The sequence below is a fragment of the Saimiri boliviensis genome, chromosome 15 (assembly GCF_048565385.1).
Source record: "Saimiri boliviensis isolate mSaiBol1 chromosome 15, mSaiBol1.pri, whole genome shotgun sequence".
NCBI classification, from domain to species: Eukaryota; Metazoa; Chordata; class Mammalia; order Primates; family Cebidae; genus Saimiri; species Saimiri boliviensis.
This window is the reverse complement of record NC_133463.1, coordinates 7638391-7660398: the sequence shown is the minus strand read 5'-3', so window position 1 is coordinate 7660398 and position 22008 is coordinate 7638391. Positions and strand designations below refer to the sequence as shown.

The window sequence follows — 22008 nt, the reverse complement described above, 5'->3', positions numbered from 1 at the left end:
GAAAAAATATATTTATAAAATCTGGAAATTTGCCATAAATATTATTACTCCCTCCCACCCCACCCCGCCACCAAGCAAACCAATCTGTGTGTGACCACAAATGCCCCTAAGTTGCAGGCATTCTCAGAATAGCAGCATTAATAGTGACTATAAATTCTTGTTTCCTGTTTAACAAAGTTAATCGGAGGGCTTCCCTTTCAGCCTTTGCATGAAATAGACGTGACTATTTACTTAACTCCTGGTTGGAAATAAGAGCCCATTGTCTAAATTACGTCAGCACAGTTCCTGGTGGCACAAGAATATTAGACACCTTAATGTGACATCCAACATTAATGAGTCAGTTATAGGGAACTTTCCTAGAAGGATGGAAAAGATCCTAACCCATTTTGATTTCCTGGGAGGCTTCATTCAATCTCACGGTATTTGAAAGTGAACAGCCTTCGAGGGGGTGGGGAGTGATGCTTTGCATGTGCTGGGCCACCAGTTCCTCCTCCCTGCTCCTCCACTACTGTGTGAGCTTTCCTCCTCCTCCTCATTCCCAGTGCTTCTGTCTTAAAAATCTTTGCTGCTTTATAGTAGCAGGGGGAGAGCAGGGCAGGTGAAATGCCTGCCTTCTTCTGGACCTCTGGGGAGACAGGTGGAGTCATATTTACCTGTGGATGGTGGTGGCCCCCAAAGGTGGTTGGACGGCATTGACAGTGTGCCTGCCACTTGCAACCCCGCCAGGACCTCCACATTCACTGCCTCCTGGAGTCTCTGTGGGAGTGTCTGGGAGGTGATGGAGATGGGACGTAAACCCACGTCTGTATTCCAGAACTCATGCTTTTTTTTCTTTTTAGAAGAGGAAAACTTTAAATAGTTGTTTTTGGTTGGTTTGTTTTTTAAGTCTCTTTTTCCTCCTGATTGGTTGTAAAACAGAAGTTTGGGCAAGTGCTTCACAGGAAAATAGGGACAAGATCATTTTCTGTCCTGGAATTCACAGTGGTGCCTGTGTGTACTTTAGAGCCGAGTATGCACATACTGTGGGCACACACTTATTTTCTGAAGGAGGTGATCTAAAGGGATTGGGGACCACTGCTCTGAGCCCCAGTTGCCTCATCTGTGGAGTCAGTACTGCTACTCAGCTCCTGGGATTGTTCTGTGGCTCTAGCCTGTCAGTTTCTGTGCAGGTGTTAGACCAGGCTGATGCAGAGAGCGCCCCGGACCAATAGCTCCTGTCAGTGTGGGGACTCCGATGCTACTTCCAGTGAGTTATTTACATGTGCTCTTGTGTCATCCCAGGTGTAGGTATGCACATTCTCTAACAGCAGGACATTTGTGTTTCATTTATGAGGTCGTTCATTCCGAATGCATAGTAATTGAGGTGATTTTGAACAACTTAGATTGCTGAAGTGGCAGTAACAGTAAACAAGACCTTTATCTGAATAGGAAAGTAGCTTTTCCCCAGGAGGGAATTATGCTTCCTTGTAATCACCTGTTTGGGTAACTGTAAATAGCTATATAAGTTATTAATAGAAGTACGAGAGTGACTAGTTTGTCATGACTTGTTTGTGTATGATACATGAAGTAGCATTCATACAGTGCAAGCACTTTCGAAATTTTAATTTTTTAGGATTTTAAAATTTTAAATGTTTTAAGTGTATATGACAGTACATAGTATGTTTCAATTTTGGAAGTGATTCTTTGCTACTGAAATTCGAATCCTCCTTATTTCATTCTTTCTTTTCAGGGAATACCTTGGCAAGCAGCTCCAATCCGAGCAGCCGCAGACCGCTGCCGCCCGGAGCTGAACCTGCCCTCTGACCTTGCCCTCACCTCCTCCGGCAGCACCAGGAGTGGGAGCACCGGTGTTTAGAGTCACAAATGAATACTGTTTGATTTTACTTGTAATTTCCTCTGTTACGTGGCTTTCCCCAATGCTAATTTCCCACAAATAAACAAACAAACAAAAAAGTGTTTGCCTGTTAAGTCGTATAAAAGTAGAAGATTCTGTATCTAAGGAAAATATTACTGTTGCATATACTGCTTACAATTTCTGTATTTATTCTCTGGAAATAAAAATAGTTATTAAAGGATTCTCACTCCAAACATGGCCTCTCTTTTTACTTGGACTTTGAACAAAAGTCAGTCACCTGTTGTCTCTTTTCAAACCAAATTGGGAGAATTGTTGCAAAGTAGTGAATAGCAAATAAATGTTTTGAAATCTATTAATCTGTGTCTCTATTATCCATCCCTCTGTTCATCTATCTGTATATCATCTATGTATCTACACACACAGACACACTCTCTCTCTCTCTCTCTCTCTCTCTCTCTCTCTCTCTCTCTCTCTCTCTCTCTCTCTCTTTCTTTCTGCAGCTATTACTTTTATCCTTGGTTTTTAGTGCCTTAAGTTTGTTTCGTCTTAATACGTTTTGGCTTAAGTGTTGCCAATAGATATTTTATTCTCTTCCCTTTTATTTCTAGAACCACAGCCCTTTAGTGGGACATACGCGGCATGCAGGCTCCCTGGGAGACTTGTTTTTTAACCCCATCAGCTGGTCTCTCATTTTTCATTCATTTTCATGTTGTTTTCACTTATTATTCCTAGCAGTTCTATGAATGTTGAGTAAATGTGGTAAGGCTATTAAAACATTTATTCTAGTAAGTTTTTTCTCCTATGGAACGACACTCATAGAATCCATCTACTGTTTAAGAATCAAAGATTGTTTCATTTTCAACATAGAAATCCTGTGGGAGAAGTTAGTTAAAATGATGGATAAATTAGTCTGTGGTTCATATGACTTGAATGATTTTCCTTAAAGGGGTTCATATTTGCCAGAATAGAGGTAGTCTGGTCAAATCAATTTTTTTTTTTACTAAAAGTTTAAAATTTTAAAAATTGCTTATACATAGTTCTTTTTACTTTTGGAAACGTGGAAGATCATTAGAGCTTTTTTCATAGTAATTACAGATCCTACATTAGCAAAAGATCATTTTTCATGTTGATATATTAATGCTCTGTAAAATTGAGGATTTTAAGATACTCAATTTCTAGAAGTCCTAGTAACCAGAGACACAGCCATCTTCAGAATTTCATAAGAATACATCGATGGTTTAGTGTCATAGTTTCTGATTTAAGTTTCATTTTGCACAGCTCCGTAGTTCTAAAGTAGAAATCAGTGACAGTCATTCTTGTGGAAATTATTAGAGCTTTAGTTCTAAGAAGCGCTTTTATACATGGGAAGCAATACTCTCATGTAATCATGCTTTAATTATCTCGTATATTAAAATTAACTACCTTGAGGCACCTTTTTTCCTCCTTATACCTTTACACTCAGCTTACAGGGCATATAACAATTATGAAAGTCACTGATTTTTCCCTATCAATGCTTTTGATTAATGCTCAGTGCTTAAGTCCTCCTTAAACTGTAATACCACCTACATGTTCAATTAAACTGCAAGTATCTAATGGAGTAGACTTCTAAATATGACAAACCAAATTTTGGAAATTGCTTATAAATCTAATACAGGTTAACTATCTAGGGATATAGGTAGTAAAAATACTGTTAAGCATTTTTTTTTTTTTTTTAAAAGACAGTTTTGCTCTGGTCACCCAGGCTGGAGTGCAGTGGTGCGATCTCAGCTCACTGCAACCTCCGCCTCCCAGGTTCAGGCGATTCTTCTGCCTCAGCCTCCCGAGTACCTGGGACTACAGGCGCATGCCAGCATGCCCAGCTGATTTTTGTATTTTTTAGTAGAGACAGCGTTTCGCCTTGTTGGCCAGGGTGGTCTTGATCTCTTGACCTTGTGATCCACCTGCCTCGGCCTCCCAAAGTGCTGGGATTACAGGCGTGAGCCACTGCGCCCTGACTGTTAAGCATTTTTGAGCTTCCTTTAAACAGCCCAGTTATTACAAAATGTGTTATTTCGTCTGTATAAACACGGTTTACACAATGTGATCAGTATGATAGGATTGCTGAATTTTATTTTCTCTGTACTTATGTTTATGTTTTCCCTGGTCTCATACGTCCTCACCTAAGCAAGACCAGGACTGGGCATTTCAGGCCAGCCACGGTTAATGGAGTAGAACTGTTAGGGATCACAGAACTGTGGGTGACACTTTGTGGTGACATGTGAGGCTGCCACAGGGGCTAAACAAAGCTTGAGACTGGCAGTCGTAGAACTTGGGTGTGACAGTCTGGATGCGGGTGGGGTACATTTCTTTCTGTGCTCAGTCTCCACCCCCACCACCTGTCTTTGTCAGTTGAGTTTTTAAAATCCATGCTCTTCCACTGGGTTCGGGGTTGTTACCTACATGTCTCTTTTTTGCAACCCTGTGTATGAGGGGCTTTCTAAGCTTTTGGATGTGGCTCATGGCAATGATGTATACAACACTGAGTTAAGTGTTGTATGCCTTCTCCGATAGGAGGCCGTTTCTCCCCTTTCTAGCTTCAAATCCTGTTGTGTCTTGTTGACCCTCCGAGGTCTGTTGTCAATTTGTCAGGAATAATTTCATTGAAAGTCAAAAAACACTGGGAAAAAGAACTTAGCCTAGAGTTGGATTGTTTCATTGGATTTTTTTGTTGACATCATAATAGGTTATACAAAATTTAACAGAAACCAAACAAACCAATCGCTGAAATACCCAATCTGAGCAGGTATACATAGTAATTACATACAGGTATTGATCGACTTATGACCTATGTAACTTACCATTTGACTTTAGGACCACAATCGCTAGCCACGACTGCTCCGCGTCTGGCAGCGCAAACGTTGCCCAGCTGGGCGTACGACAGTGTGCGGACCAGCTTCTGGCAGCACTACCGTCTCTGCGTGCACCATTTCAACTGTACATATAGCCCACTCAACTTACTACCAAATCATGTTACGACCGTTCCTTGGTCCTGACTGTGGTGGTAAGTCGAGCACTAGCTGTATATATATTTTATTATACTTTTGGTTCTGGGGTACATGAGCAGATCATGCAGAATCGTTGCATAGGTACATACATGGCAATGTGGCTTGCTGCCCCCATCCCCCTGTCACCTGCATCTAGCATTTCTCCCTATGTTATCCCTCCCCAACCTCCCTACCCCCACTGTCCCTTCCCTAGTCCCCCCCACCAACAAACCCCACTGTGTGATGCTCCCCTTCCTGTGTCCATGGGTTCTCATTGTTCAACACCCGCCTATGAGTGAGAACGTGCGGTGTTTCATTTTCTGTTCTTGTGTCAGTTTCCTGAGAATGATGGTTTCCAGATTCATCCATGTCCCTACAAAGGACAGGAACTCATCATTTTTTAGGCTGCACAGTATTCCATGGTGTGTATGTGCCACATTTTCCTTGTGCAGTCTATTATTGATGGACATTTGGGTTGGTTCCAGGTCTTTGCTATTGTAAACAGTGCTGCAGTGAACATATGTGTGCATCTGTCTTTATAATAGAACAATTTAAAATCCTTTGGATATATACCCAGTCATGGGATTGCTGGGTCAAATGGAATTTCTATTTCTAGGTCCTTGAGGAATCGCCACACTGTCTTCCACAATGGTTGAACTAATTTACACTCCCACCAACAGTGTAAAAGTGTTCCTATTTCTCCACATCCTCTCCAGCGTCTGTTGTCTCCAGATTTTTTAATGAACGCCGTGCTAAATGGTGTGAGATGGTATCTCAATGTGGTTTTGATTTGCATTTCTCTCATGACCAGTGATGAGGAGCATTTTTTCATGTATTTGTTGGCCTCATATATGTCTTCTTTTGTAAAGTGTCTGTTCATATCCTTTGCCCACTTTTGAATGGGTTTCATAAAATGATTTGGGAAGGATTCCCTCTTTTTGGGTTGTTTGGAATAGTTTCAGAAGGAGTGGTACCAGCTCCTCTCTGTACATCTGGTAGAATTCGGCTGTGAACCCATCGGGGCCTGGGCTTTTTTTGGTTGTTATGCTATTAACTGCTGCCTCAACTTCAGCCCTTGTTACTGGTCTGTTCAAGGTTTCAACTTCTTCCTGGTTTAGGCTTAGGAGGTTGCAAGTGTCCAGGAATTTCTCCATTTCTTCCAGATATACTGGTGTATGTGCATAGAGTTGTTTGTAGTAATCTCTGATGGTAGTCTGTATTTCTGTGGAATCTGTGGTGATATCCCGTTTATCATTTTTCATTGCATCTATTTGATTCTTCTCTCTTTTTTATTAATCTGGCTAGCAGTCTATTTTGTCGATCTTTTCAAGAAATTAGCTCCTGGATTTACTGATTTTTTGAAGGGTGTTTTGGTGTCTCTATCTCCTTCAGTTCTACTCTGATCTTAGTTATTTCTTGTCTTCTGCTAGATTTTGAGGTTTTTGATCTTGCTCCTCTAGCTCTTTCAATTTTTATGATAGGGTGTCTATTTTAGATCTTTCCTCATTTCTCATGTGGGTATTTATTGCTATAAATTTTCCTCTAGACACTGCTTTAAATATGTCCCAGAGATTCTGGTACATTGTGTATTTGTTCTCATTGGTTTCAAAGAATATCTTTATTTCTCCCTTCATTTCATTGTTTATCCAGTCAACATTCAAGAGCCAGTTGTTCAGTTTCCATGAAGTTGTGCAGTTCTGAGTTAGTTTCTTAATCCCGAGTTCTAATTTGATTGCACTGTGGTCTGAGAGACTGTTTGTTATGATTTCTGTTCTTTTGCATTTGCTGAGGAGTGATTTTGAATTAGCAATAATCACGCCTCGGATAAACCTCACTGGCTACGATATTGCCACTGCGCAAAGCTGCTGAGGAGTGATTTAATTCCAATTATGTGGTCAGTTTTAGAGTAGGTGCAATGTGGCACTGAGAAGAATGTATATTCAGTGGAGTTGGGGTGGAGAGTTCTGTAAATGTCTATTAGATTTGCTTGGTCCAGGTCTGAGTTCAAGTCCTGATATCCTTGTTAATTTTCTGTCTCGTTGATCTAATATTGACAGTGGAGTGTTAAAGTCTCCCACTATTACCATGTGGGAGTCTAAGTCTCTTTGTACGTCATTAAGAACTTGCTTTATGTATCTAGGTGCTCCTGTATTGGGTGCGTATTTATTTACGATCGTTAGCTCTTCTTATTACATTGATCCTTTTGCCATTATGTAATGCCTTCTTTGTCTCTTTTGATCTTTGTTGGTTTAAGTTTATTTTATTAGAGACTAGGATTGCAACTCCTGCTTTTTTTTTTTTTTTTTTTTTTCTTTCGCCATTTGCTTGGTAAATCTTCCTCCATCCCTTTATTTTGAGCCTATGTCCTTGCATGTGAGATGGGTTTCCTGAATACAGCACACTGATGGGTTTTGACTTTTTATTCAATTTTCTAGTCTGTGTCTTTTGATTGGGGCATTTAGCCCTTCTAGTCTGTGTCTTTTGATTGGGGCATTTAGCCCAGTTATATTTAGGGTTAATATTGTTACGTGTGAATTTGATCCTGCCATTTTGATGCTAACTGGTTGTTTTGCTGGTTAGTTGACGCAGTTTCTTCATTGTGTTGATGCTGTTTATCATTTGGTATGTTTTTGGAGTGGTTAGTACTGGTTGTTCCTTTCTATGTTTAGTGCTTCTTTCAGGAGCTCTTGTAAGGCAGGTCTGGTGGTGATAAATCTCTCAGCAATTGCTTGTCCATAAAGGATTTTATTTCTCCTTCGCTTATGAAGCTTAGTTTGGTTGGATTTGAAATTCTAGGTTAAAAGTTCTTTTCTTTAAGGATGTTGAATATTGGCCCCCACTCTTCTGGCTTGTAGGGTTTCTGTGGAGAGATCCACTGTGAGTCTGTTGGGCTTCCCTTTGTGGGTAACCTGATTTTTCTCTCTGGCTGGTGTTAGCATTTTTTCCTTCATTTCAACACTCGCGAATCTTGGGGTTGCTCTTCTTGAGGAATATCTTTGTGGTGCTCTCTGTATTTCCTGGACTTGAATATTGGCCTGCCTTGTTAGTTTGGGGAAGTTCTCCTGGATAATATCCTGAAGAGTATTTTCCAGCTTGGATTCATTCTCTGTCACATTTAGGTACACATATCAAATGTAGATTAGGTCTTTTCACATAATCCCGTATTTCTTGGAGGCTTTGTTCATTTCTTTTCACTCTTTTTTCTCTAATCTTGCCTTCTCATTTTATTTCATTGAGTTGATCTTCCATCTCTGATATCCTTTTTTCTGCTTGGTCAATTTGGCTGTTGAAACTTGTGTATGCTTCGCGAAGTTCTCCTGCTGTGTTTTTCAGCTCCATCAGGCCATTTATATTGTTCTCTAAGCTGTTTATTCTTGTTAGCACTTCGTCTAACCTTTTTTCAAGGTTCTTAGTTTCTTTCCATTGGTTTAGAACATGTTCTTTTAGCTCAGAGATGTTTGTTATTACTCACCTTCTGAAGCCTGTTTCTGTCAATTCATCAGACTCATTCTCTATCTGGCTTTGTTCCCTTCCTGGTGTGGAGTTGTGATCCTTGGAGGAGGAGAGGCATTCTGGTTTTTGGTGTTTTCATCCTGTTTGCACTGGTTTCTTCTCATCTTTGTGGATTTATCTGCCTGTGGTCTTTGTAGTTGGTGACTTTTGGATGGGGTCTCTGAGTGGACATCCTTTTTGTTGATGCTGAAATTATTTCTTTCTGTTTTTTAGTTTTCCTTCTAACCACCAGGCCCCTCTCTGCTGTAGGCCTGCTGGAGGTCCACTCCAGGCCCTGCTTGCCTGGGGATCACCCACGGGGGCTGCACAACAGTAAGGGTTGCTGCCAGTTTCTTCTACTGTTATCTTTGTCCCAGAAAGGTACCTGCCAGATGTCCACCTAAGCTCTCCTTTATGAGGTGTCTCTTTGGATATACAGGGGTCGGGGAGCTGCTTGAGGAGACAGTGTGTCCTTTGTAGGAGCTAAAGTGCTGAGCTGGGAGCTCCGTTGTTCTGTTTAGGGCTTCTGGGCAGGTACGTTTAAGCCTGCTGTAGCAGAACTCATAGACACCTTTTCCCCCAGGTGCTCTGTCCTGGGACGGTGGGGCTTTATTTATAAGTTCCTGATGTGCTGTTGCCTTTTTTCCGAGATGCCCTCCCCAGAAAGGTGGTAGTCTAGCCACAGTCTGCCAGCAGAGGCATTACTGAGGTGCTGTGGGCTCTGCCCAGCTGCTGTGTGAACTTTCTGTTAGAACTGCCTCGGTAACGGTGGTCTGCTTCAGTAATGGTGGACTGCCTCGGTAATGGCAGACTGCCTCAGTAGTGGTGGACTGCCTCAGTAATGGCTGACACCCTTTCCCCACCAAGCTGGACTGTCCCAGGTCCAGCTGCACTTGCTGTGAAACTCTCAATCCAGAGCGTTTCAGATTGCTTGTCTTTGTGGGGGATGGGACCCACTGAGCCAGATCACCTGGCTCCCTATTTCAGCCCCCCCTTTTTTTTCAGTTGAATGGGTGGCTCTGTGTCCCAGGTGTTCTGGGCACTTGTTGAAATGGCCACCCAGATTTGTGCGAGTTTTTGTGTGGAGACCCACAGCACCAGCTGAAACAGTCATGCTGGAAACTTGTGGCACTTTTCAGCCTGGGAATCTCCTGGTGTGTGGGCAGTAAAAACTCGTTTGGAAATGTGGTGATCCCTCACTCTCTGTGTTCTTCTCACTGGGAATTGCACTCCAGAGCTGTTCCTATTTGTCCGTCCTGGATCCCTCTGCCTAGTAATTTTTTAAAAAAACTTCTGATTTTCAGATTTTGAGAAGCATACAGATATTAAAGGGAGAACCAAATTAATTACATGTTGTTTTCTTACAAAACTCTTATAGTGGGTGTTGTTGCATGGAATTTTTAAACGGATGCATGTTTTAAAAAGATGCACCTCCCATTGGCAGGTGCAGCTCATTCCCACACATTGTTCTAGCCAAGCACAAATATTAAATTTACAGAACGTCACCAGGTAAAACGTGCTTCTTTTTATTTTGCTGTATCAGAGTAATTTGGGTTAATTTTCATATAATTAAAATTTAAATAATTTCTAATCTCTAGCTCTTAAATCTTGGAAACCACACACCCAAGATTTATCTGAAAATTATTTTAAAAGTTCTTTGTTCTCATTCTTTGAAAATAAGATGATTTTGGACTAAATTTTGAAACCACTCAAAGTTGGTAGGTGGCAAAGTTATTTCCTAAATATGAACCTTGTGATGAAATCTCTTTTTAGTTTGAAATTTCTCTCTTGTTTTTCTGTACAAAATGTTCTGTTCTGGTTCAGAGATGTGCCTTCTTTAATTTTCTGAACAAATTTCCAATGAAAAAGTCAGTTGGAAAGAAGAAGCTATAAATAATTTTAAATTCCTTCACCATTGTATGCAAATCTGACACAAGTTCCCTTCTTTTTTAGTCCTTAAAAAAAAGTGTTGATTATTCTTCCAAAAATGGGATAAAAGTGGAAGAAACATTTCCCTGATTGAATGAATGTTAGTCTGAGATGCTTTTACCTTGCCGCACTGTGTAGGCCTGTGTCTTTTCCCCTTTACAGAGGAAGAAAAAATATATCTAGGCAGTTGGTTGAAAGAACCAATCTACAAAGAACACCAAGTAATCATGTTTGTAACATGTAGAAATAAAATATTTGAAATGATAGCACAAAGATTGCATAGGGAGGAAATGAAGTTTTCTTGTAAGGTTCTTACATGAGATATAAAGTGATATCTTACATTAGCTATGAAGTAGACTGATGAGTTAAGGATACATAGTTAATTCCCTAGAGCAACCACTGGATCACCAAACTGCAATCACAAGGTATAGCTAGCTAAAGAGCCATTGGTGGAGATAAAATCGAATACAAAAAATAATGGATTACTCCAAAAGAGTGCAGGAGAAGAACATGGGAGAGAAAAATAGAAAACGAGTAGCAAGGAGGCTGGGTGCGGTGGCTCACGTCTGTAATCCCAGCACTGTGGGAGGCCGAGGCAGGTGGATCACCTGAGGTCAGGAGTTTGAGACCAGCCTGGCCGATGGGATGAAACCCCATGTCTCCTAAAAATACAGAACTTAGCCAGGTGTGGTGGCACGTGCCTGTAATCCCAGCTACTCGGGAGGCTGAGGCAGGAGAATTGCTTGAACCTGGGAGTAGAGGTTGCAGTGAGCCGAGATCATGCCACTGCACTCCAGCCTGGGCAGGAGAATGAGACTCAGTCTCCAAAAAAAGAACAGAAAAGAAAAAAGAAGAGTAGCAAGGAAGTAGATTTTAAGTCCACAAATAACAATAGCTACGGTAACAGGCAAGGATCCGGGACTCCTGTCCTTACCCATCCAGAATTTTAAGTGTTTCGGCACGGCCACCTCCAGGAAACCCATTGCTTCTAGGGCTCAGGTTTGTGGAGGTGATATTTTCTGGCATGCTACGTGACTTATTTCTGTCACCACTCCCAAACCCTCACCTCTTTGCAGGCTGCTAATAGAGTAGACAAAGCAGAAACCTAAGTTAGCGTTTGTCCACCAACTCTCCTGCTACCGAAATGGTCCTGATAGCGTTTGCTGTCATCTCTTTGTTTTCCTTGTCCTCACGGGCTTATTCCTTTTACTTTCTTTTGTTTTTTCCCCACCCCCCTCACCTTTTTAAAAATCCCTTCTAGCCTTTCAAGTGAGGTCGCAAAGGAAGCAGAAATGAATATGTGCGTTTAGTTCATCATGTTTAAACTGAAGTCCCAAATGTAATTTTTTTTGTTTTTGTTTTTGCTGTTTTTGTTTTTGAGATGGAATTTTGCTCTTTCTACCCAGGCTGGAGTGCGGTGGTGTGACCTCGGCTGAGTGCAGCTTCTACCTCCCAGGTATGATGTCAATCAGACTGTATGGCCATGACCTGCCTCCTGAAGTGTTTGGAGAAATGATTGCCCAAGTAAGGTTTTGAGTTGGCTGGTTGCTGCAAAACAATCATACTATACAACATGTGTGTGCACATCTGTGTGACCCTCTGGGGGCCAGCCCTTTGAGGGGCAGCCATGCTCTTCATTGCCCTTGAAGTTGTGGGCTTGGCTGGGCTTCGTGTGGCGATGTCACCCGGGTTGCTCTGTGACTCTGCACTGGCACTGCTGGCTGGATCTGGGTCAGGGTCTGACCCACAGGCAGCAAACAGGAGATGCTGACCATCGTCTCAGGTGCCTGCTGAAAGATACACGTGGAGTGCCTTTTGTTTGGAGTTAATTCCCACTGGCAGAGGAGCAGGTGCTGCAGTGAAGCTTGCATGATGAAAGAAGAGACAAGCTTGTCTGGGAAAAAGCATTTCTGTTACTTGCAAATGGAAGGGTCGGGCCAGTTATGAAGGAGAGTGAACTATGCAAGGTCAGAGGAGAAAGAGTTCCAAATCCTTCCTGGCCGTCCAGGTGGGTTTATTCCTTATCGATCCACCTTTCTGTCTACAGGTCCATCTGCCCATCTGCTCACTCATTCTTCCCTTGCATCATCTATCACAGTTCTGTTTTATTGCTACTGAGACCTCAGTGCTTCAGAGGCCTGAGCGTGATTGTGAAGATGAACTTGTTGGCCTCCAGTCTTCTTAGGCTGATTCAAAGGTGGACTTTCTGACCTAACTCCTGAATACAGTGCTTCATCCTAGCGAGTTTCCAATCAGCCTTGCCTGGTCGAATGCACGAGGGAACAGACCCCCGGGTCCCTCTCTCCAGGGGCCCTCCCCACCTCAGACAGAAACCTTGGCCCCCCAGGGCCTACCACCCTCCCCAGAAATGACCGGACCCCAGTGGAGTCTCTTCCAGGGACTTGGAATTGGGATCCATTCAAAAATATAAGTCTCTGTGGTGTAATATAGCAGTCCCCCACCTTTTAGGCAGCAGGGACTGGTTTCCTGGAAGACAGTTTTTCCATGGACTGGCCAGGAAGGGATGGTTTCAGGGTGATTCAAGCACATTACACTTAAAGTTGTGTACTTTATTTCTATTATGATTACATTGTAACAAATAATAAAATAATTGTACAGATCTCCATAATGTAGAATCAGTGGGAGCCCTGAGCTTGTTTTCCTGCAACTAGATAGTCTTATCTGGGGGTGATGGGAGACAGTGACAGATCATCAGGCATTAGATTCTCATAAGGAGCAGGCATGCCACCTAGACCCCTCACTTACACAGTTCACAGTAGGGTTCGCGGTCCTGTGAGAATCTAATGCCACCACTGAGCTGACGGGAGGCGAGGCTCAGGCAGTCACGTGAGCAATGGGAAGTGGTTGTAAATACAGATGAAGCTTCGCTCACTCACTGCTCACCTCCTGTGGGGCAGCCTGGTTCTAACAGGCCACGGTCTGTGGCCGGGGCGTTGGGAACCCCTGGTGTAATAGACTCAGGTGCTGTAGGCAGCCATATTGACTTTAATACAAGGTCACTCCTTATTTTGATGTAATTTCACACATACAGAAAAGCAGCAAGAAGAGGAAGAAGAGCTCCCGTGTGCCTCTGCCTGGGTCCATCTGGCTTTATTGCTGATGTTTTATGATTCCTTGTAAGATCTTAGGCCCAGCTCTGATAACTGTTTTACCCTTAACACTTTTTAGAATTATTTTTTTGTCAGTTTCTTTTTCAAGATGAGATTCAAATCATTTTTTTCAGGTCTTAAAACATTCCATTGAGATTTTGATGTGATTTATTTTAGTCCATGCATTAATTTGGGAAGACTTTTATAGTACTAACTTTTCTCATTCCCCAAAATTGAATGTTTCTCCCTTTACTCAATGCGTCTGAAGTTATTGGAGTTTCAACATATAAATTCCATAAATTGTTTTAAAGCAATTTCTACTTGTATTTCAATTTTGTTGTTGTAAAAGGAGTTTCCGTTATATTTTCTAACCACTATTGCTAGCATATAAGAACATTATTTATAATTAGCGGTAATTAGTTATCCTATATCTAGTTGTTTTACCAGATTATTATTAACTTTAACAGTTTTTAGTCTTTTTTTTCAGGGCATATAATTACATATTCCACAAGTAATGACAGTTCTATTTCCTTTCCAATGGGAATGCAATTCACTTCAGTTTTATGTCGGTAACAGAGAGATCTAGGCTCAGTACGCTTTGCCTCATACTGTGAATTCAATATTATGCGATTTGTTTAGGCTTCAGCTTTGTTGCCTGTCAAATAGAAAAATGACAGTACCTATGACACTGTACATAAATAACAAGCACTTAAAATGCTCCTTATTAGTTATCGTATTGGTCTGAATTCACAGGACATTGCTGCTTAGTGGGCCATCTTCAGCGGGGCTTAATTTTAAGGCTGACGCCCAGGGGGTTTCTCTCTTATGCAAGATATGGCTGTCGATCTGAGATATTTATGTGAAGGAGGGATACACCTGCTCCTGGTCTATTTTGAGTTTTCTCCCCATCAGTGACAGATGTTGAATTCTCTCCATTCCCTTGTGGCAGCTATTGAAATCATCCCGTAGATGTTCATATTTGACTTATAGATGTAATCTCCTAAGGTGACCTTCAGATTAATCTATGGATTTCCTAATACTAAGATACCTTTACAGTTGTAGAATAAATCACATTTTCTCATGGAAAATTATTATTATAATATACAAATAAATTCTGTTCATATTTTCACATCCTTTACCTATGATTAGTTTATTAGCGATGTCTCTCAGCTTTGGCCACTTGCCCATTTATTTTATTTTATTTTTTACCCTTTTGAGACATGGTCTTGCTCTGTTGCCAAAGCTGGAGTGCAGTGGCACAATTAGAGCTCACTGCAATTTCAAACTCTTGGGCTCACCCAATCCTCCTGCCTCAGCTTTCTGAGTAGCTAGGATTACAGGTGTGTGCCACCATGCCTGGCTAATTTTTTTTAAATTTTGTTGTAGAAATGAGGTCTTTCTGTGTTGCCCAGGCTGGCCTCAAACTCCTGGCCTCAAGCTTGTCCTCCTTCCACAGCCTCCCAAAGCACTGGGGTTACAGGCGTGAGTCACTGCACCTGGCCAATCTGCATTGCATTTAATAACTATAACGTTTATGTCCTTATCCAAGTGGTTGATTAAAATACTGATCGGACCATGAACATATAAATAGATGAAAGGAATCCAAACATTCAGGTTAGAACTTCAGTTCTATGATTCATCTAACTTTTTATTGTACAATTCCTTATTGGTAAGGCTATAGTAAACAGAATTGAAATTTTGAGTTTGTTATAATAGCTTTGCTCTGCAGTGTATTTAGTGATGAGTGATGAGGCCTGATCCTCTAAGTCTTACATAAGTGTATCCTTTAAGATACCTTTGGTTGCGAGCAGTAGGAAACGTGACTGAAACAAACTTACAGACAATAACTGAATCCCCTACAAGACGCTCAGGTATGTCAGTCTCTGAACTATCAGCTGGGCCCACAGCCCTGTGACTGCACGCTCAGCCGACTCCCCTCTGGCCCACACAGCAGGCTTCAGCTCTCTCCGTGTCTTTTATCTACAGGTGCCTACAGTGACCCACTTGCTTCTCGTGGGCTGAAAGCAGGGCATGGTCAATGGCAGGGCAGCGTCAATGGCAGGGCAGCGAGGTTAAACAGGGTGGCCTTGCCTGCTTTTACAGTTGGTGGATTTGTCCATTTTGTGTTACTGTAAAGGAATATCTAAGGCTGGATAATTTATAAAGAGAAGAGTTTTATTTGGCTCTGAGTTCTGTAGGCCGTACAGGCAAGTTCTGCAGGCACCAGCATCTGCTCAGCTTTTGGTGAGGCCTCAGGAAGCTTTTACTCCTGGTGGAAGGCGAATGGGGAGCAGGTGGGTCACATGGCAAGACAGGAGCAAGAGAGAGAGGAGGAGGTGCCAGGCTCCTTCTAACAGTCAGCTCCTGCGGTAACTAATAGAGCAAGAACTCACTTGTTACCAAGAGGTTAGCACCAATTCATTCATGAGGGACCCACTCCCCCAACCCAGACACTTCCCACTGGGCCCACCTCCAACATTGGTGATCACATTTCAACTTGAGATTTGAGAGGGACACACATTCAAACCATTTAAGTTGGGATCTGGCCAAGCACCACCTTCCCTGAAGCAGGTGGCGGAGCGGAGGTACCTGAAGGTAGCAGGGTTTCACTGGCAAAGAAGCCCAAGGCAGCAGAGCTGGATCCAGAAACCCCTCTGACTCTGGGATGGTGCAAAGCGCGACCTCCCAGAGACCCTGGAGGACTGGAAGGAAGCAAGGCCTGAATTGTGATGTACACCTTTGCCAGTGTAAGAAAAGCACCAAAATGGCCAGGCGTGGTGGCTCACCTCTGTAGTCCCAGCACTTTGGGAGGTCGAGGCAGGTGGATCACAAGGTCAAGGTCAAGAGATAGAGACCATCCTGGCCAAAATGGTGAAACCCTATCTCTACTAAAAAAATGCAAAAATTAACCGGGCACGATGGCACGCGCCTGTAGTCCCAGCTTCCCAGGAGGGTGAGGCGGAAGTCATTTGAACTGGGAGGCGGTTGATGCAGTGAGCCGAGATCCCGCCACTGCACTCCAGCCTGGTGTCAGAGCGACACTCCGTCTCAAAAAAAAAAAAAAAAAAAAAGCAGCACCAAAATAATCCTTACTTAAAGGGAATGTTACTGAGCTCCCCAACAAGGCTACGCTGGCAGCAAGTCAGAGGAAATCGCTATTCTGTAGTGATGCTTATAATCATTCAGTACACACTGTACTCACCTTGGGCAAGAAATCCCATGGGATTTGCAATGTGAGTCTGCTGGCTTGGGTGTGTTGAGCTCCCCTAAGGTACTTCCTCCTCCGTTTCTCTGTCGGGGTGGCTTCTCGGGGAGCCAGGGGTTAGGAGAGTGAAGTGTGGGTGTGCAGGAGGAAGGGGATCTGGAAGGGGAGCCCTGCAATGGTGGGCATGGGTCCAGCACATCAGCTCACCCTGAAGATGACTGCACTCGTCCCGGGCCTTGGAAGACTGAGTTCCCTCATGAGCACAGTCAGAAGCTGATGCTGGTGCCCTAGAAGCGGATTACACAGGCGCTGCCTGCTTTTCCTAAGTCTGTCACCAGCAGGCGGCCCCAAGAAGGGTGCTCCCTGAAGGCCCCTGCCGGGCGGGGGGGCTGTGTGTCCCCAGGCTGGAGGCTTTGTTTTTTAAAATACTAGTCTGAAATTTTGAATTATTTTATAAAGTGCACTTATACCGGGAAAAATCAATTCCTAGCTTTCTGGGAAGCTATTCAGTGGTAGGGGACTATAACCCATCAATGATAAACGTTTCACTGGACTGGGCTCTCAATATCCTTTTAGCAAAGAGGACCCATATTGTCCTTGGCAGGTACAACTCCAATGGCTTCCTTGAGGATGATCCCGACTTCACTGGCTTGGATTCCATTCTGAAATGCTTGTTTTGCACCACTGTGTGCACAGCCTGGGGAAGGAGGGGACGGTAGATGGAGGTGAATACTATTAGAGATGAAGAGAGAGCTAGATCTCGGTACAATAGCCGGAGACTTCAACACCCCACTTTCAGCATTAGACAGATTGGCTCTAGAGAAAATCAACAAAGAAACATCAGCTTCTTAATATGCAGTATTAGATCCATTGGGTCTATAGTGCAGATGAAGATATATCAGATGCTGTTTCTTCATCTGCACTCTAGACCAAATGGACCTCATAGATCTTTACAGAACATTTCCTCTAATAACTGCAGAATACACATTCTTCTACTGAGCATATGGACCATTCTCAATGCTAGCCCACATGTCAGGCCACAAAGCAAGTCTTGAAAAAACTGAAGTTTATCTCAAGTATCTTCTCTGACCACAATGGAATAAAAGTAGAAACCGTAAAAAAAGAAAGTTGGGAAAGTACATAAACACATTCAAATTTAACAATATGCTCCAGAATGACTGAAGGATCAATAAAGAAATTCAGAAGGGAATTGCAAAATTTCTTAAACAAATGAAAGTGGAAACACAATATACCAAAACCTATGGGATACAGCAAAAGCAGTACTAAGAGGAAATTTTAGAGCAGTAAGTGCCTACAACAGAAAGCAGAAAAACTTAAACAACCTAACGATGCATCTTAAAGAACTAGAAAAGCAGGAGCAAATTGAACCGCAAACTAGCATAAGAAAGGAAATAAGAAACATCAGAATAGAAATAAATGAAATTGAAATGAAATAAACCCAAAAGATGAATAAAATGAAAGGCTGGTTTTTTTTTTAAAAAGATAAGCAAAATTGACAAACCTTTAGGCAGACTAAGAAAAGAGAGAAGAATCAAATAAATAAAATCAGACATGAAAAATGAGACATTGCAATGGATGCCACAGAAATTCAAAGGATCATTAGAAATGAGTATGAGCAACTATATGCCAATAAATTAGAAAACCTGGAAAAATGGATAAACTCCCAGACACAATCTTCAAGATCGAATCAACAAGAAATTCAAAACCTGAACAGACCAATAACAAGTAATGAGATTGGAGCTATAATAAAAAGTCTCCCAGCAAAGAAAGGCCTGGGACATGATGGCTTCACTGCCAATTTTTTATTTTTTTTTGAGACGGAGTTTCGCTCTTGTTACCCAGGCTGGAGTGCAATGGCGCGATCTCGGCTCACTGCAACCTCCGCCTCCTGGGTTCAGGCAATTCTCCTGCCTCAGCCTCCTGAGTAGCTGGGATTACAGGCACACGCCACCATGCCCAGCTAATTTTTTGTATTTTTAGTAGAGACGGGGTTTCACTATGTTGACCAAGATGGTCTCGATCTCTTGACCTCATGATCCACCCGCCTCGGCCTCCCAAAGTGCTGGGATTACAGGCTTGAGCCACCGCGCCCAGCTAGGGAAGGCTTTTTAAAGCATGATCACCAGTCCTGAACCTTAACACATAAGCCGAGATTCACCAGCTACGAGGAGAGGAGACCTGGACTCTTGCTGCCTGAGAGAACTTGTTGTGTAAGGGCCAGGGGTCAAGAAACAGCTCTGTTTGTGTGAGGAACAAATAATGCAAACTTCCTAAGAGGCGAAGTGGACTGGGGGACATGTAAGATGAGGCTGGAGAGGTAAGTGTGTAGGGTGGGCTTTGTTTTCTATATTCAGCTGTGGCCCGCACCTGAGACTCATTTTCCAAGAATTCCCTGCGACTTAAGTAATGTGTGTGTGTGTGTGTGTGTGTTCTGAGACGGAAAAGAGAGCTCATTTTTTGTTTCAAAAAAAAAAAAAAAAAAAAAAAAGTTCTGTCGCCAGGCTGGAGTGTAGTGGCGAGATCTCGGCTCACTGCAACCTCCGCCTCCTGGGTTCAAGCGAGTCCCCTGTCTCAGCCTCCCGAGTAGCTGGGACTACAGGAGTGTGCCACCACGCCTGGCTAATTTTTTTGTATCTTAGTAGAGATGGGGTTTCACCATGTTGGCCAAGATGGTCTCGATCTCCTGACCTCAGGTGACCCGCCTGCTTTGGTCTCCCAAAATGCTGGGATTGCAGGTGCGAGCCACCACACCCGGCCTTGGCTGATGTGTCCTGACAGTGAGATGTGTGAAATAGGCTCGGGGACTTTCAAGAAGAGCGTTCCTGCTGTGAATCGGCAGTGGCACGTGGCTGTCAACGCCGGTGCCATGTGAGTACAGTAGAGCACGCGGGGCGCAGAAGGAGAGGCAACTGGCATCCCAAGGACTGGCGTGGTGACATCGGGAACCCTGTCCTCAGGCTTGGGCCTCGTGATTTGTGAGAAACACTGGAAAACCAGAGAACGCTGAGTGTTGTGAGAACAGCCCTTAAAACTGGGTCAGACAAAAGAGGACAAAAAAAATTAGAAAAGGTTGGACTCCTCAGTATTGTCAGGTCATAGATTTTTGGTCCTATGCAAAGAAGGAAATTTCTACTAGAGTTGTGCAGAATAAAATGTTGCTGAAAGGTAGTATTTCTGAAATTAGCTAGTACACGATGAGTCCTACTTTGTGGGAGGCACTGTGGGAAATGTTTTAAATGCCTTATCTCATTTCAAGCTCAGAGCAGCTGTATTGTGAGCATATGATGCTGACGTTCTTTTTAGAGATTAGGAAATGGGTCTTAGCAAGCTGATGTGACTTACCCAAGCTGACGGGATTTGAATTTAGCTTTGGCAATTACTTGGTTGGGATCAGGAAAATCAGGAATAGCAACATGTCCAAGATGTTCTAAAGTCAAAATGAATATCAGATTTCGTGGGACAGGCAACTTTCAAAGGTTATAGTGCAGTGAAGCCTGACTGTGAATGGAATCCCAGTATTTATCACAGACAATAGTGGACTTGCTCTGTATTAACACGAGGATAGAACAGTGCACTGTCTTCCCCAGCCCCCCATGGTGCCTGGACCTCGAGCACCTTTGAACATCCTTAGGACTTAACCCTGCAAAGTTTGAAAAACTTCTGAATGAGGTGACTTTTCATAATCCTGTGGTTTTTATGGGCATGAGGAGTGGCGTAGGAGGACTCAGGTGGAGAAAGTTGAAAAGCCGCTGAGGTCAGAACCCAAAGGCCCAGACTGCTGAAACCTTTTTTTTTTTTCTTTCTTTTTTTTCTTTTTTTAAAATTAAACTTCTTTCCCAAGCGATTGTGGATTCACATGCAATTATAAGAATACAGAGATTCTGTGTACAGTTTACCCAGTTTTCCCCAAGGATAGCACCTTGTAAAATTCTAGTACAATATTAAAACCAGGAGATTGACGTTGATCCAGTCAAGAATATTTCCATGATTGAAGGATCTCTCCTTAGGTACCCACACCCACCTCCTTCCAGTCTCCTTCCTTAAACTGTGGCAATCTCTAATCTGTTCTCCACTCCTTTTATTTTGCATTTCATACAGTCAAACACTAAGTGACCTTTCTGGATTGGCTTTTTTTTTTTTTTTTTTTTTTTTTTTTTTTTTTTAACTCAGCTTCATCCTCTGTAGATTCATAAAAGTTGTTGCATGTATCAATCGTTTTGTTTCTTTAACTGTTTACCCATTGAAAGGCATCTGAGTTGTTTCCAATTTAGGGCTACTTTGAATACAACTGCTATAAACATTCATGCAAAGATTTTTGTATGAACGTAAGTTTTCATTTCTCTGGGATAATTGTCTAGGAGTGTGCAATTGATAGCTGGATCAAATGGTTATTGCCTATTTAGTTTTTTTTTTTTTTTCTTTTTAAGAAACTGCCAAACTGGCCCCCAGAGTAGCTGCACCATTTTACATTCCCATCAGCAATGTGTGAATGACCCAGTTTGTCCACGTCCTCATCAGCATTTGGTATTGTCACTATTTTTGAATTTCGCCACTTTAATAATAGGTAGGTAAGTAGTATCACATCATAGTTTTAATTTGCATTTCCTTAATTGCTAGTGTTGGTGAACATTTGTCATGTGCTTATTTGCCATCCGAATAGCCCCTCCAGGAAATGTCTTCATGTCTTTTACTGATTTTCTAATTGGATTTTTAAAAACGATTTGAGTTTTCAGAGTTCTTTATATATTCTAGATACTAGTCCTTTGTCAGGTATATGGTCTGCATGTCCTTTCATCCTCTTAAAAGGATCTTTCACAGGGCAACTGTTTTACATTGGGATGCAGTCCAATTTCTCACTTTTTCCTTTCTAAATTATTTGATTGGTGTCATATCTAAGAGTACTTTGCCTCGGCCTAGATCCTGAAGCTGTCCCTTATTTTATTGAGGGGGCAGCAGTTAGGGTGTGATTAAACTACTTATAATATAAAATTTACTATCAGTGACGTTTAGTACATTGACAATGTTTTGCAACTGTCACCACTATCTAGTTCCAAAACATTTTCATTGCCCCAAAAGGAACCCCAATGCCCATGAAACAGTCACTCTTCACTATCATGTCCCCCTGCCCCTGGCAACCATTGGTCTCTTTTCTGTCTCTGTGGATTTGCCAACTCTAGATACTTCATATAATTGGAATAATATAATATGTGGCCTTTGTGTCTGGTTGATTTCACCTAGCATAATGTTGTCAAGATTTATCCATGTTGATGTACGTATCATACTTAATTCCTTTTTATGACTACAATTTTATTGTATGGATATAACGCATTTTCTTTATTCATCAATTGATGGACATTTGCTTTGTTTCTACGT

General features: G+C 42.3%; 1 protein-coding gene and 1 pseudogene across 3 annotated transcripts in view; one reads left to right on the top strand and one right to left on the bottom strand.

The window, feature by feature from the left end:
- Nucleotides 1-2088, top strand: part of ATP6V1H (ATPase H+ transporting V1 subunit H) — a 98282-nt gene extending 96194 nt beyond the window's left edge. For all 3 annotated transcript variants that reach the window (XM_003940850.3, XM_003940851.3, XM_074386654.1), the window contains one exon: nt 1730-2088. In XM_003940850.3, coding sequence (XP_003940899.1) covers nt 1730-1790 — 61 coding nt within the window. In that variant the 3' untranslated portion in view covers nt 1791-2088. The remainder of the gene's footprint in view (nt 1-1729) is intronic.
- Nucleotides 2089-6661: 4573 nt separating this feature from the next.
- LOC120362363 (U4 spliceosomal RNA) lies at nt 6662-6742 on the bottom strand (annotated as a pseudogene).
- Between the last annotated feature and the right edge of the window lie 15266 nt (nt 6743-22008).